Source organism: Musca domestica, unplaced genomic scaffold, assembly GCF_030504385.1.
Source record: "Musca domestica strain aabys unplaced genomic scaffold, Musca_domestica.polishedcontigs.V.1.1 1, whole genome shotgun sequence".
In the NCBI taxonomy this organism is placed as follows: domain Eukaryota; kingdom Metazoa; phylum Arthropoda; class Insecta; order Diptera; family Muscidae; genus Musca; species Musca domestica.
The window spans coordinates 39,594,314-39,608,623 of NW_026712114.1; the positions used below are offsets into that span (position 1 = coordinate 39,594,314).

At 37.0% G+C, this 14,310-nt stretch overlaps 1 protein-coding gene across 1 annotated transcript; it reads left to right on the plus strand.

The window, feature by feature from the left end:
- The first annotated feature begins 227 nt into the window (after positions 1-227).
- On the plus strand, positions 228-13,890 carry LOC101900319 (uncharacterized). The gene is made up of 4 exons (XM_011293687.3): positions 228-698; positions 3,642-3,767; positions 13,199-13,444; positions 13,518-13,890. Exons 1-4 carry the CDS (start codon positions 341-343, stop codon positions 13,685-13,687), a joined length of 900 nt encoding a protein of 299 aa, XP_011291989.1. The 5' UTR covers positions 228-340; the 3' UTR covers positions 13,688-13,890.
- The last annotated feature ends 420 nt before the right edge of the window (positions 13,891-14,310 follow it).

Genomic DNA, 14,310 nt, shown 5'->3' on the forward strand with positions numbered 1-14,310 from the left:
TTTTTATTGGCTTTGTTGTTTACGTCTGCATTCATCCCAACATTCACCTATTACACATGGATCAAATGAAGACAGCCGGCTGGCTAGCTGATGAATGCATCTGAGTGGAAACTAAGACTTGGCTAGCCTTAGCATCCTCAGATTTTACTTCTGATACATAAAAGCAGTTGCCTAGATAATTTTCTTGTCATTTTATTAGTTCAGCTCCTTGCAATCACATCATTCACATTCACACCACTTTCGATTGTCGTCGGTTTGGAGCGGATAGAAGAAAAGTGAAAAGTTGTCAGGAAGCAAAACAGTGAATTAAAAAAAAGAAAACAAAAGTAAACCAATCAAAATGTCCTGCAATATAATTGTGGTTGTTAGTTTTGTCTATATCTTCAGCACCAAAACCCTTATTGTAGCGGCCACAAATTCAACTACCAATTCTTATAATTCTCGTCCGCGTTCTCTGCTAACAAAAAGTGATGCATATGTTGCGCAAAATCAAAAACAGTGTCTCCAAACTCGCAGTATAGTGTCGTGCATTAAATATAAAGCTTCGAAAATTGTTTGGAAATTGGCAACAAATAGTTTGGGATATTTTCCACGGCAAAATAGTCGTGAAATGGCCGAGGATAAACGTAGAATCAATTTTGTTCAATTGGATGAACCATCGGATATTAGTTTTTTCGGTGATGTCAGAAGTTTTGAAGGTATGTGTGAAAATCGTTTAGCTGCGAGGAACTGCATACAGACGGCAGGAAGATATATCTTTAAATTTACAAAAAAGGAAAAAATAGTAAAAAAGCTGTATGTTCGGCCGGGCCGAACTTTGAATACCCTCCACCATTTGGAACGAATTCACAATACTTAAATTGGGGTATGAAATCATTCCTGTAAAGGATAAGATCAGGTATTTAGGTGTTATACTTTGTGAGAAATTCGAATTCATCAGGCATGTGGATTTCATACTTGAACGGGCGAAAAAAGTATATTTTGCATATCAAGGCGTCCTTAGATATAATGGTGGGCTATCAAATGACATCAAATTCCTATTGTATAAACAGGTAATTAGACCCATAATATCCTATGCCTTTCCGATCTGGTCCCCTATTTCGTCGAGTCAGATGGAAAGGCTTATAAAATGGGAAAGGTCCATTTTAAACTATTGCTTAGGGCTGAGACCAACTTTAAGATATGATGGGTCCATTAAAAGCCCATCATATAGAGTCACATATGTAATGGCAGGCATCGAGCGAATTGATCGCTTCCTCATGAGGGGGGCCTTGAACTTTGTACAAGGGGCACAACAACTGGAGAATGGTTTGGTTGAGGATTCTCTGTATTGCCCATACGATACAGAGGCTCTGCGTTTAAAGAAACACTTCCCACCAGGGTCTCTTCCTAAACTACTTGAAGAAGGTCTATTATATAATGAATCAGAAGAATTGTTATTCTACCATAGAAGGTATAATACTTTTTATACCCTACACCACAAGGTGGTCAGGGTATTATGTCTTTGTGCATTTGTTTGTAACAGGCGGAAGGAAACGAGATAGACCCATAGTTCCTTTTGATGATCAGCATAGAATCACATTCTGAGTCGATTTATGCATGTCCGTCAGTCCGTCTGTCCATGTATTTTTGTAAACAAAGTACAGGTCGCATTTATTGCCCGATCCAGATGAAATTTTGCAAAGATCTTTCGTTTGGCCCAAGGACGAACCCTATTGAAATTGGAGATAATCGGTCAAAATTTAGATATAGCTCCCATATATATCTTCGTCCGATTTGCCTTTTATTGTGCACCAAACGTGTAATATCAGTCCGAATTGTATGGAATTTTGCACATACACCCATATTAGGCCTGAAAATATGTATACAGCTCAGAAATACATTTGCTAAATTTTATCGAGATCGGTTCAGATTTGGATATAGCTCTCACATATAACTTCGTCCGATTTACCTTTTATTGTGCACCAAACGTCTAATATTTGTCCAAATGGGATGGAATTTGGAACTTACGACCGAATTGAGCCTAGAAGTTAGTATGTCAAATTTGGTGAAGATCGGTTCAGATATAGCTATAGCTTCCATATATATTATTCATCCGATTTGTTATATTTGTTACCCACAACCGTAATATGCACTCCGTAACAACGATATTCAGGGAAATATATCAAATACAACTCAGAAATATCTTTGCCAAATTTTATCGAGATCGGTTCAGATTTGGATATAGCTCCCATATATATCTTTATCCGATTTTAAATTAATTGTGCACCAAATGGGCAATACAATTCCGAATTTAAAAGATACAAATGCTTCGGCATATTTAGTCCTTTGAACTTTAAATTATAATTATAATCATAGCGTGTATGATTGAATTCTCCCATAAAAACTTTTAATTGTTATGTGGAGCTATACTTAATTAGCAAAGTGGTGTATGGCATCATAAAGTCGGCCCCGCCCGACTTTAAGACTTTCTTTACTGGTTTATCTTAGTTTATAGTAGATAGTAAGTAGTTCATAAGTTAGTTTAGTTTATTTTTTTTTAAATGACCTTGCCTTTTTTCACTTTGATTTTTGGGGTGCCACTGAATTTGAATTGAATTTCTTTTATATAATTTGTATGATTACCGCTTGCAGTAAACTGCAGCGTTTTACTTTATTGTTAAGTAGATAGCGAAAAGCCATATGTTTATTTATCTTTTTATTTAGCAGTAAGTCATGCTGTATAGCTTGTAAGTTTTTAATCAATAAATATGGCCTTAGCCAAAATGAAATGGACTCTTGTTCTATGAAAATATGAAATGAAAAATATTTGCTTTATAAACATTTTCATTTGACATTTCTTTCCTTTATAAAAGTTTTCATTTCACATTTTCATAGAACAAGAATTGATGCCCAGACGTTAAGTCTTATTCGTCTTATTTAAAAGGTTTTGCGGCAATGGGTATTTTCAAAAAAGAATTTTTTGAAGAAGTTTATTGTTTACCTTGTCAAAAAAAAATTCTTCCTTTGCTTTTGTCTTGTTTCACAACACAATACAAACAGCGAATGTCGCTGTGGAATAATTATCGTGTTTAATTTTTGTAGAAAATTTTTGACACATCAATTCAATTGTCATTAATGTTCACTCACGCCAGATGCCATTGAACTTTGTCCATTACACAAGGCCTTTGTATTCTGCATGCTATCCTTTCTGTAGCGTGTGGTACTTAAAGTAAAAAAAATAATAATGTAACCTTGTATTGACAAATAATTTTGCCTTGTAACGGAAATGTCCTTTCTTTGATAAACAATTATTAAATATTAGCATGATAGACAATGTCAGAACATTGACATTTGCGTCGTCTATTCCTTGGGGGACAAATAAATTATAATTAAAATAGCAAAAGTCTGTATAAAATTTAAAAAGGGGCACATAATTTGGCAAATTTTAATGGACTCAAGGCAATGAAAAGGAAGTCCTTTGCTGTTATTATTCTGTGGGCAAAATTGGTTAATTAAAAAAACCCTAACTCTCTCTCTCTCTCTTAATTTAACTACTGTCATAATAGACACCAAACTAAATTTTATAAAATGTTATTGTTAAATATATTCGAATTTTAAATTAGTTAGTAAAACTAAAATCTTTGTGTTTATCTTTTCAGATGATAATGAAATGAATGCCATTGTCAAATTTGTGAAACGAGCCATTGAATATTTTGGCCAAAACCATGCAATCCAATTGACCATAACCAGTGACAGTGGAGCGCGCATAATTTCCAGTGATATGGGTAAGGCAATGAATTTTGTTGGGCTTTTCTTTTAGATATTAACACAATATAAACCAGTAAGGAATGATCAAAAATCAGGTGGAACCGACTAAATTATACGATGTGTATTTAGTAGAGCTCCTGTAACAAAGAAAGTTTATATTGAGAATTTATGTGAAGTAGATCATAGCAACTATGAACCTCATTTGAATGCGTATTATGGCTTTAGACTAGTCACAATTTGGGAACTATATCCAACTCGGAATCGATTTTCAACAAATTTGATGGAGGCTTTTGTACCTCTAGTTTCAAATAATATTAAAAAATATATATTGAAGCAATAAATATACCTGACCGAGTTTCACCAAATGGTAAAATTCAGTTGAATATGAAAAAATCTATCCAATTTGGACTGTCATTACATATATGGTGGACAACAACCGGATCGGATGAAGATGTATATCGAAGGTATGTAAAAATCTGAACCGATCTCGATAACATTTGCCAGAGGTATTTTCGAGCTGTATGTAATGTCCGGTATAAAATATTCTTATTGTAGAGTGCATATTACGCATGTGAGGGACTTTAGCACCAAATTGGATGAAACATATATAGGGGAGCTATAGGTATATCTCAACCGATTTTCACCAAAATTTGGAGCACTTGCTCCAGACTGAATTGGGTCGGATGTGCCAAAATTCAGTTCATTTGCGTTGTTATTAGTCACTTGGCGAACAATTAACCCGAACTCGGTTGAAGATACATATACAGGTTGAGAAAAAAAACTGCAACAAAGTCAAAAGCCATAATTTTTACATTTTTTATACCCTACACTACAAGGTGGTCAGGGTAGTATGACTTTGTGCATCTGTTTGTAACATGCAAAAGGAAACGAGATTGACCCATAGTTCCTTTTGATGATCTGCAAAGAATCACTTTCTGAGTCGATTTATGCATGTTCGTCCGTCCGTCTGTCCATGTATTTTTGTAAACAAAGTAAGTTCGCATTTATTGCTCCATCCAGATGAAATTTTGCACAAATCATTTGTTAGGCCCAAGGACGAACCCTATTGAAATTGGAGATACTCGGTCAAAATTTAGATATAGCTCCCATATATACTTTCGTCCGATTTGCATTTTATTGTGCACCAAACGTGTATCGAAATGGGTTCAGGTGTAGCTCCCATATACATTGTCCATCCGATTTGTTACTTTTGTCCTCCGCAGCCGTAATATGCACTCTGTAACAACAATATTTAGGGAAATATATCAAATACAGCTCAGAAATGCATTTTCTAAATTTTATCGAGATTGGTTCAGATTTGGATATAGCTCCCATATATAACTTCGTCCGATTTACCTTTTATTGTGCAGCAAACGTCTAATATTTGTCCAAATGGGATGGAATTTGACACTTACAACCGAATTGAGTCTAGAAGCTAGTATGTCAAATTTGGTGAAGCTCGGTTCAGACATAGCTATAGCTCCCATATATAATGTTCATCCGATTAATATGCAATCCGTAACAACGATATTCAGGGAAATATATCAAATACAGCTCAGAAATATGTTTGCCAAATTTTATCGAGATCGGTTCCGATTTGGATATAGCTCCCATATATATCTTTATCCGATTTCAAATTAATTGTGCACCAAATGGGCAATAAAAGTCCGAATTTAAAAGATACAAATGATTCGGCATATTTAGTCCTTTGAACTTTAAATTATAATTATAATTATCGCGTGTATGATTTAATTCTACCATAAAAACTTTTAATTGTTATGCGGAGCTCTACTAAATTAGCAAAGTGGTGTATCATAAAGTCGGCCCGCTCGAATTTAAGAATTTCTTTACTGGTTTAAATTTTATTGAATGGAAGCAAAAAATGTCGGAAATAGTATCAACGTTTTAGGATAAGTTTAGATTTGTTCGAATTGGTCACTTTTGGCACGAATTATGGTTGTAGGAGAATTTTGTTTTTGTTGCTACTGTATTCTGACCCCCATGGTCAGAATAGTAAAACACTTTAATTTTTTTTTTTATTTAAATTGAGATCTTCATGATCAAAATTTTTATTAAAATATTCTATTCTTTTTCTTCAATAATTATGATCTGCTTCATGCAGATGTACAAAAGGCAACTGAACAATTTTTGCTGCGACCAAACAAAACGAAAACGCAATAGCAGCAGCAGCGAGATGACCGACGGCCGTTGTTAGGTAGCTATGTACATATGTACATACATACATACTCGTATGATCGTCTGTACCTACATAAGGGACCGTTAGGTTTGGTTTCGCGTAAACAAATAATAATAGAAAAGGGAATAGAAAAGAGTTCAACAAACTCTTGAGGAGGAAAATAATTGTATGTAGGGTTTGCAGTGTATTTTTAGTTTGGGGAAAAAAAATCCCAAACATTCTCCCGCGCCAAGAACGACTGTTCTTATGTTGTTAGAATTTTCTCTTCTTTAGGTAGAACTTCATCTGATGGCAGGAGGCATACTTTGGAGATAGGGCGTTTGATGTATTTGCCATTACAATACAGTGTGACAACTCGTACCAAGTCGTCATTACCAGGGTGAAGTTGTTCAACTTTTGCAAGCGGCCATTGACCCGGAATGCTTCGTTCGTGTAGGAGGAGAACTATATCGCCTACTCTGATGTTTCGTTCCATTTTATTCCATTTTGGACGTGATTGAAGGCGACACAAATATTCTCTATTCCAGCGATCCCAAAAGTTTTGCTTGAGGCGTTCGACCAATTTCCATCTACTCAAGCGGTCAATGCTCACAGAAAGCAAGTCTTCTTCGGGAATGCAATTGGTGGCCTCACCAATTAGAAAATGAGCCGGTGTGAGGGCATCGGAGTCAGCGGGGTCTGCTGACAGTGGGCATAAAGGCCTAGAATTCAGGCAACTTTCAATTTGCGCCAAAAGTGTGCTGAGTTCCTCGTAGGTAAGTATGCGGTCTCTCATTATGCGGCGCAGATGATGTTTTGTTGACTTCACTCCTGCTTCCCATAAACCTCCGAAGTGGGGTGAAGCGGGGGGAATGAAGTGCCAGGTAGTGCCTTGATTTGCGAGCGTTTCTACAAGATGCTCGGGCAGTGACGATTTATTACGTTGATAGAGGACTTGAAGTTCCTTGTTGGCACCCACGAAATTTGTTCCACAGTCGGAATAAAGATCGCTGCATAAACCTCTTCGAGAGATAAAGCGCCTGAATGCGGCTAGAAATGAATCGACGTTTAGACTTGTCACTGCTTCCAAGTGTATCGCTTTGGTACACATGCAGATAAAAAGACAGATGTAGCCCTTTGTGGTTGATGCTGTCCTAAGTGACGATGTTTTTATATTAATTGGGCCGGCATAGTCTAGTCCACTATGTTTAAATGCCCTGGTTGGGTGTAGACGCACAGAGGGCAGGTTGCCCATTAGTTGTTGACATATTTGAGCTTTATACTTAAAGCAGACGACACACTGGCGTTGGACACGTTTTGCTATGTTTCTAGCAGAAACAACCCAGTAGGCACGAGACACATAGGACTGCATTAGCTGGAGGCTACCATGAAATGTTTTCATATGTGCTTCTGAAAATAGAAGAAAAGAAAGAGGATTTTGCTTCGATAGCAAAATCGGGTGTTTAGTGTTGTAGGGTATAGATGCATTTGACAATCTACCGCCAACTCGTAGAATGTTCTTTTCATCTAAGAACGGTGATAATTTTGCAATACTGCTTTGGTTAGGAACCCTCATTCCTTGTGTAAGGCAGCGAATTTCTTCTTGAAAACACACGGCCTGTGTTTGTTTTATGAGTAATTGTAATGCTCGTTGTAACTCAGAAGTTTTCAAAAATCCATTCTCTCTGCTTACTTTGGATTTTTGTTTTACGTTGTTATAAAATCGTAGAATATATGACGTCACTCGTATCATAGTTGACAGTTTTGAGTATTTAAGTGTGATTTCGGGATATTGTAGACTTGTTGTTTTTGTGTGGAAAGATACAGCATAATTGTTATTGATTTCTTCACAGTAAACTTCATTGGGGAAAGTTGGCCATGTATCGGAAGTATTTTGGAGCCAAGGTGGGCCTTTCCACCAAAGCGTGTGACGAACTAATTGTTCTGGAAGTAAACCCCTGGACGCGCAGTCAGCTGGGTTTTCCTTTGTGGGAACATACTTCCAATTATTAACGTTCGAAATACGTTGTATTTGTGCTACTCGATTTGCCACGTAGACTTCCAACCGTGTTGAATTATTTTTTAGCCACGCAAGAACGATAGTGCTATCCGTCCAGTATACGATGCTGCTAATGTTGAATTCTACGCTGGCTTTTATTTTAGCAACTAATTTTGCTAGTAGAGTTGCTGCAGTTAATTCCAGACGAGGGATTGTTTCACTTTTCAGGGGAACGACTTTGGTTTTGGCTTGTAGTAAGTTTATTAATATCTCACCGGATTCCGTTATAATTCTGGCATATACGACAGCTGCATATGCTAATCTAGAAGCATCGCTGAAGCCATGTAGTTCAACTGTGGATGTTGGTCGGTAACCAATCCATCGTGGGATTCGAATCTCTTCCAGAGATTTCAGCTTTTCTCTGAAGTGAATCCATTGATGTTGAATTTCTTCTGGCAGAAGGTCATTCCAGTCAAGCTTGAGTTTCCAGAGCTGTTGAAATATAATTTTGGCTGTAATGGTCGTAGCGCTGATCCATCCTAGGGGATCAAACAGCTTAGAGGCATCTGAAAGTAGACTGCTTTTAGTTATAGGATGAGAAAATTTGAAATTTATCGAGAAACAAAATGCATCTTGATTGGTATCCCAATTTATACCAAGTGCTTTGGACATTTTCGGTTTTTGAATCGGAAATAAATTATTTATTTCACGATCTTCCTCAGGAATACGCTCCATTAGTTCAGGGCAATTCGAATTCCATTTCCTTAAATGAAAGCCTCCTGATTTCAATAGATTCGAAAGCTGATTTTGTAGCTGTAAAGCTTCGTGTGGATTGTCCGTCCCAGATATGACGTCATCGACATATGTATCTTCGCGTAGAATTTGACTGGCTTCTGGAAAGCGTGTTTCTTCATCTGCTGCGAGTTGTTGGAGTACCCTTATAGCCAAGTAGGGGGCGGACGTAGTACCATAGGTGACTGTTTGAAGAGTGTAAACACAAATTTTTCCAGTGGCATCTCTCCAGAGAATACATTGGAATGGCTGATGTTCTGGACAGACATTTATTTGCCTAAACATCTTCTCCAAATCGGCAGTAAACCCAATGCAATGTCTTCGCCATCGTATGATGATTGTAGACAAATCATTTTGTAAAGCAGGACCAGCTGATAATTCGTCATTTATCGAAGTTTGTGGTGGTCTCCGATTTCCACCATCAAAAACAACACGAAGTTTAGTTGTTGTACTACTCTCTCTGAGTACACCGTGATGTGGAAAGAAATATGCATTGTGTGGTATTGAGTGAGGATACTCACCAAGCTTAACCATGTGCTGAAGTGTTTCGTATTCCAACATAAACTTTCGGTATTCATCGGCAAATTGCATTTTCTGTTGAAACGATGATTCCAACTGCTTCAATCGTTTCATTGCGTTATAGTCCGTGTGGGTAAATGTAGGTAGCTCTTGACCTTGTAGTAACCTTTTGAATGGAAGGTGGACCGTGTATCGACCAGTTTCATCACGTGAGTGTGTATCAGCAAACAATTTCTCGCAGAGTTCTTCTTCATTAGTTTGCGGTTTTATATCCAAAAGTTCTTCTTGTTCCCAGAACATACGGAGCTGCTCATCTAAAGAGCACACATTTGCTGAAATTCTTGTTGCGATCGTTTGTGACCTTGGGGACCCTGATATCATCCATCCAAACTGTGTTTCTTGCAGTAAGAAACTGTTTTCAAATTTCTTCATACCAGATAGAAGGAGGTCACCATATACATCATTTCCAAGTAGGATATCAATCTTCTGCGGGAAGAGGAAGTCTGGATCTGCAAGGAAGAAATCTGAGAGATCTGGAATACAGAGGGGTGTTATTTTCGTAGGTATGTACGACGTAACGCTCGGAACCACTAAAGCCGTAATAGGTAGTTCAAATTCTTTTTTGTAGTTAGAATGTAGAATGAATCTTGTAGACTTCTTTACTGTTAAAGCTCGATGTCCTCCAATACCAGAAACGTTAATTCGAGTTTTATGTTTTGGAAATGGTAGCACTTGGGAAAGTTCCTCAGAAATGAAGGAAAGTTGAGACCCCTGATCGACCAAAGCTTTCACTTTCAAATTCCGATTTTGAGTTTTTATTATCAGTTGCACAGTGGGCAGCAAAGCAGGATTCAAGTTCCTAGTACTTAGGTTTGTAATGTGCGTACTTACAGTTGCAGTTTCTGGAGTGGATGTATTTTCTGGTGGCTGGAATGTTTGATTTACCGTGGTATTGGCTAATTCCGCAGGGGGCGAACTATTCTTCGAGAACTCATTGTGTAATATGGTATGATGAGATTCACGACAGATGTGACATCTGGTAGTGTGTTTGCAAGCGAATTGCATGTGTCCAGAGTTTAGACAATTTCGGCAGAGACGATGCTGATTTACAAAATTCTTCTTTTCCGTCGAAGGCAAATTTGTAAATCGAAAGCATTTGTATAGCGGATGACGTTTATGGCAGCAGGGGCAGTTGTCGTCATTTACTGTAGAAATAGTGTGAGCTCGTACAAATTTCGTTGGCTTTCTTCGCGTTTCTCTGTTGATAGCGTGTGGCGTGGTGGAGACTGCTTCTTCTTCTATTGACTCCAGAGTACGAAAAGTTGTTTCCAAAAATATTAACATTTCCGCCATTGTTGGAATAGACGTACTCGCTTTTAGTGACTGCTCCCATTCCTTGCGGGTCTGTATGTCCAATTTTTGCGAAATCACGTAGATAAGTATTGAGTTCCAGGTGGACGTATCAATTCCCAAAGTCTTTAATTGAGACAGACAGATTCTCGTAGTATCGAGCAACACCTTTATGCTTTTGAATGTTCCATCGGTGTTTGGAATAGAAAAAAATCGCTTTAAAATCTGCTCTACTAATTTCCGTTCGTTATGGAATCTCTTCTCCAGAGCATCCCATGCCAAATCATAACTCGTTTCTGCAGCAGGATATTCATTTACCATACTCAATGGAGTACCAGTACACGAACTTTTTAAGTAAAAATATTTTTGCACCTTCGTGAGGGAATTATTTTGATGTACGAGCGATTTGAACATATCCCTATATGAAATCCAGTCGATATAATCCCCTGAAAAGGATGGCAAATCAATTTTTGGAAGCCTAGCTCCTGCACAAAAGGATTCGTTCCGGCTTGTGCCAGCGAATGTACTTGCGTGAACGGTTGGAGTCTGTGGAGAATCAAATTCAAAAATTGTATCAAGTAAATTAGTTTTCAATGTAATATACGAGTCATAGCACTTGTAGTAAGTATCACCACTTATGTAAGGCACTTCTTTTTCCGGTATAGATTCCTCACGTAGAATCTCCATGATTTGATCGTGTCCATCTTTGAATGTTTTGAAATTATTCTCCAAATCTTCAAGAATGGTTTGTACATAACCTTTGGAAATTGTATTTTTAGGTTTGGCCTCGAAGGCTCTGGCCACACGTTCGATGTGGTGGAAGATCCTCCTCTGGTCTTCAATAGCTGCTTCGGATGACATGTTGCTTTAAATTTAGCTCGAAATTTGTCAGCAACACGTAGTACAGACTGTACGTTGATGATATGTACCGCAGACAAGACGGCAGTAATTTTGTTTTTTTTTTTTTTTTTTCACAATTTACCGTAGGCAAGACGACAGTAGTTTCTCTTTTTTTGCAATTTACCGTAGGCAAGACGGCAGTAGTTTTGCTTTTTTCACAATATGTGGCATTTGTCAGCACATCGACAAATCCCGGGTTTCGGCACCATTTAAATGTAGGAGAATTTTGTTTTTGTTGCTACTGTATTCTGACCCCCATGGTCAGAATAGTAAAACACTTTAATTTTTTTTTTTATTTAAATTGAGATCTTCATGATCAAAATTTTTATTAAAATATTCTATTCTTTTTCTTCAATAATTATGATCTGCTTCATGCAGATGTACAAAAGGCAACTGAACAATTTTTGCTGCGACCAAACAAAACGAAAACGCAATAGCAGCAGCAGCGAGATGACCGACGGCCGTTGTTAGGTAGCTATGTACATATGTACATACATACATACTCGTATGATCGTCTGTACCTACATAAGGGACCGTTAGGTTTGGTTTCGCGTAAACAAATAATAATAGAAAAGGGAATAGAAAAGAGTTCAACAAACTCTTGAGGAGGAAAATAATTGTATGTAGGGTTTGCAGTGTATTTTTAGTTTGGGGAAAAAAAATCCCAAACAATGGTCTTCAAACTGCCAATGAAACCGTCACACACTACCCGAATATTGCTCCGCTTCGAAAAGTAAAGAAGCAACTTGATCGAAACACGCGTCGCAGTGGCCGAAAAATGGCTCGTGAGTTGAACATATCGGAATATTCCATTCGGCAAATATTAAAAAATTAGCTCGGGGTAAAGCCATTGAAATTCCAAAAAGTGCAAGAACTTACACCGCAACAGAAAGAAAATATACTTAAAAGAGCTAAAGAGTTGCTTCGCTTGGCCAAAAGTGGTGAACGTCCGAATTCAGTTTTCTCCGATGAAAAAACATTCGTTGTCCAGCAGTTTGTAAACAAGGAAAATGAAAGTGTTTACTTGCCAAAGAGGTCTGCTGAAAATGTTCACCTTTTTGTCCGCAGACCTTGGACATGCCAACAGGACTCAGACCATCGCACTCAGCATGCGCCACCCAAGATTGATTACAAAATTAAGTTCCTTGATTCATTCCAGCGCGAAATGGGCACCAAAATCTCCGGATACCAATCCGTTGGACTATTGTGTCTGGAGGATTTTGGAAAACAAGGTTGGCACTAAAAATATCAATGCGCTTCGCCGGGAATGGGCCAAAATACCGCAGAGAAACATTCGGGCAGTGTCTGACGGTTTTATTGGCCGTTTGATAATTCGTGTCAAAGGTGACCAATTCGAACAAATATAAACTTATTCTAAAATGTAATGCTATTTCTGACATTTTTTGATTTCATTCAATAAAATTAAAAAAAATATGTAAATATTTCGGCGTTTGACTTTATTGCAGATTTTTTTATCTCACCCTGTTTACACAACTTAATTTACAATGAAGTAATGTATAAACATTTTCTTAATGAGACATTGTCAAAGGTTACCTAGGAAGGAAGCCTTGCAACAGTAAATTTTTAGTTTTAATTTTAAAGAATATTTTGGGACGTTTTAATTAACTGATGTGTATGTCTGGTTTCCTTGATTCAAAAAAAAAAAAAAATTAATTAATTTTTAAACTCTTAAAATTCCCTATATATCCCAGAATCACGGCGTATTATTAAGAGAAAAGCTAAAAAATGGATGATTCTGCTACCCCTGATTATTTTGATGAAAATAACCCATCTAAAGATGACACTAGTGGGTCTGATACTGGGTGTTTTGGCCTTAAATATTTTGATTGTGGGCGGAGGCGGTTGGCTGATACACTATTTGAAATTTAAAACTTTGTGTAAAATTCATCCGCAATTGGTGCATCATCATTCGCATGCCTATGACTCAGATCCGGGGGGTAAGTTTGTAGTAAACTTGAAATTTTCTGTAAAAATAATTGCCATAATAATTGTCAAATTTACCATTAACAGATTATTCACAATTCTTGGGCAGCACCTTTCCGGGCTCCTCGCATGGCTCGTCGGCCAACACCAATACACATGAGATTCTAAATCCATATTATTATTCAAAAGATTGGAGTACCAGCAAGGCATATCAGGGCTACAATTATTTGGATACGATAAGCAAACGAATACAATAGCTAAAAATATTCTTATATCGTAATTTTAATCGGTATACTCGCAAATACTTTATGAAATTCCTTCGTTACATGACACCAATATTTGGTCAGGATTTATTTTTTGATTTCACCGCCAATTTGTGGTGAACATTGACAGCATCAAACTATTCAAGTTGTATTATTAGTGTGTATTTATTGTTGATTAATATAAGTGAATAAAATATATTGAAGTTAAATAAATTAATTTTCATTATTGTACTTATAATAATTTAATTTATTTACTGGAATTCCAAAAGATTGTCACTAATTTTCCGGGAAGTTAGGTCATATTAAAGGCAATATAAATTGGGTTATGTGCATTAGTAGTAAAAAATATCTATTTGTTTCAAATTAAAGAAATATTTAAAAAAATCGTGAAAGGTTATTATATTGTAAAGTAGGCAGAATTAGGTTATATATGGAAGAAGATACCGTGAAGATGGCCGCAGCTAATTTGCTGGCATACACACGATTTTTTATTGAAATTTTCAATTACCGTTTTGCTTCAGCCTTTATCTATAAAAGGTTAGTGAACTAACTGACTGATCTACAATCAACTCCCAGACGAAACATCTGAAGTTACTTATAGTGACTTGGAGCGTGTG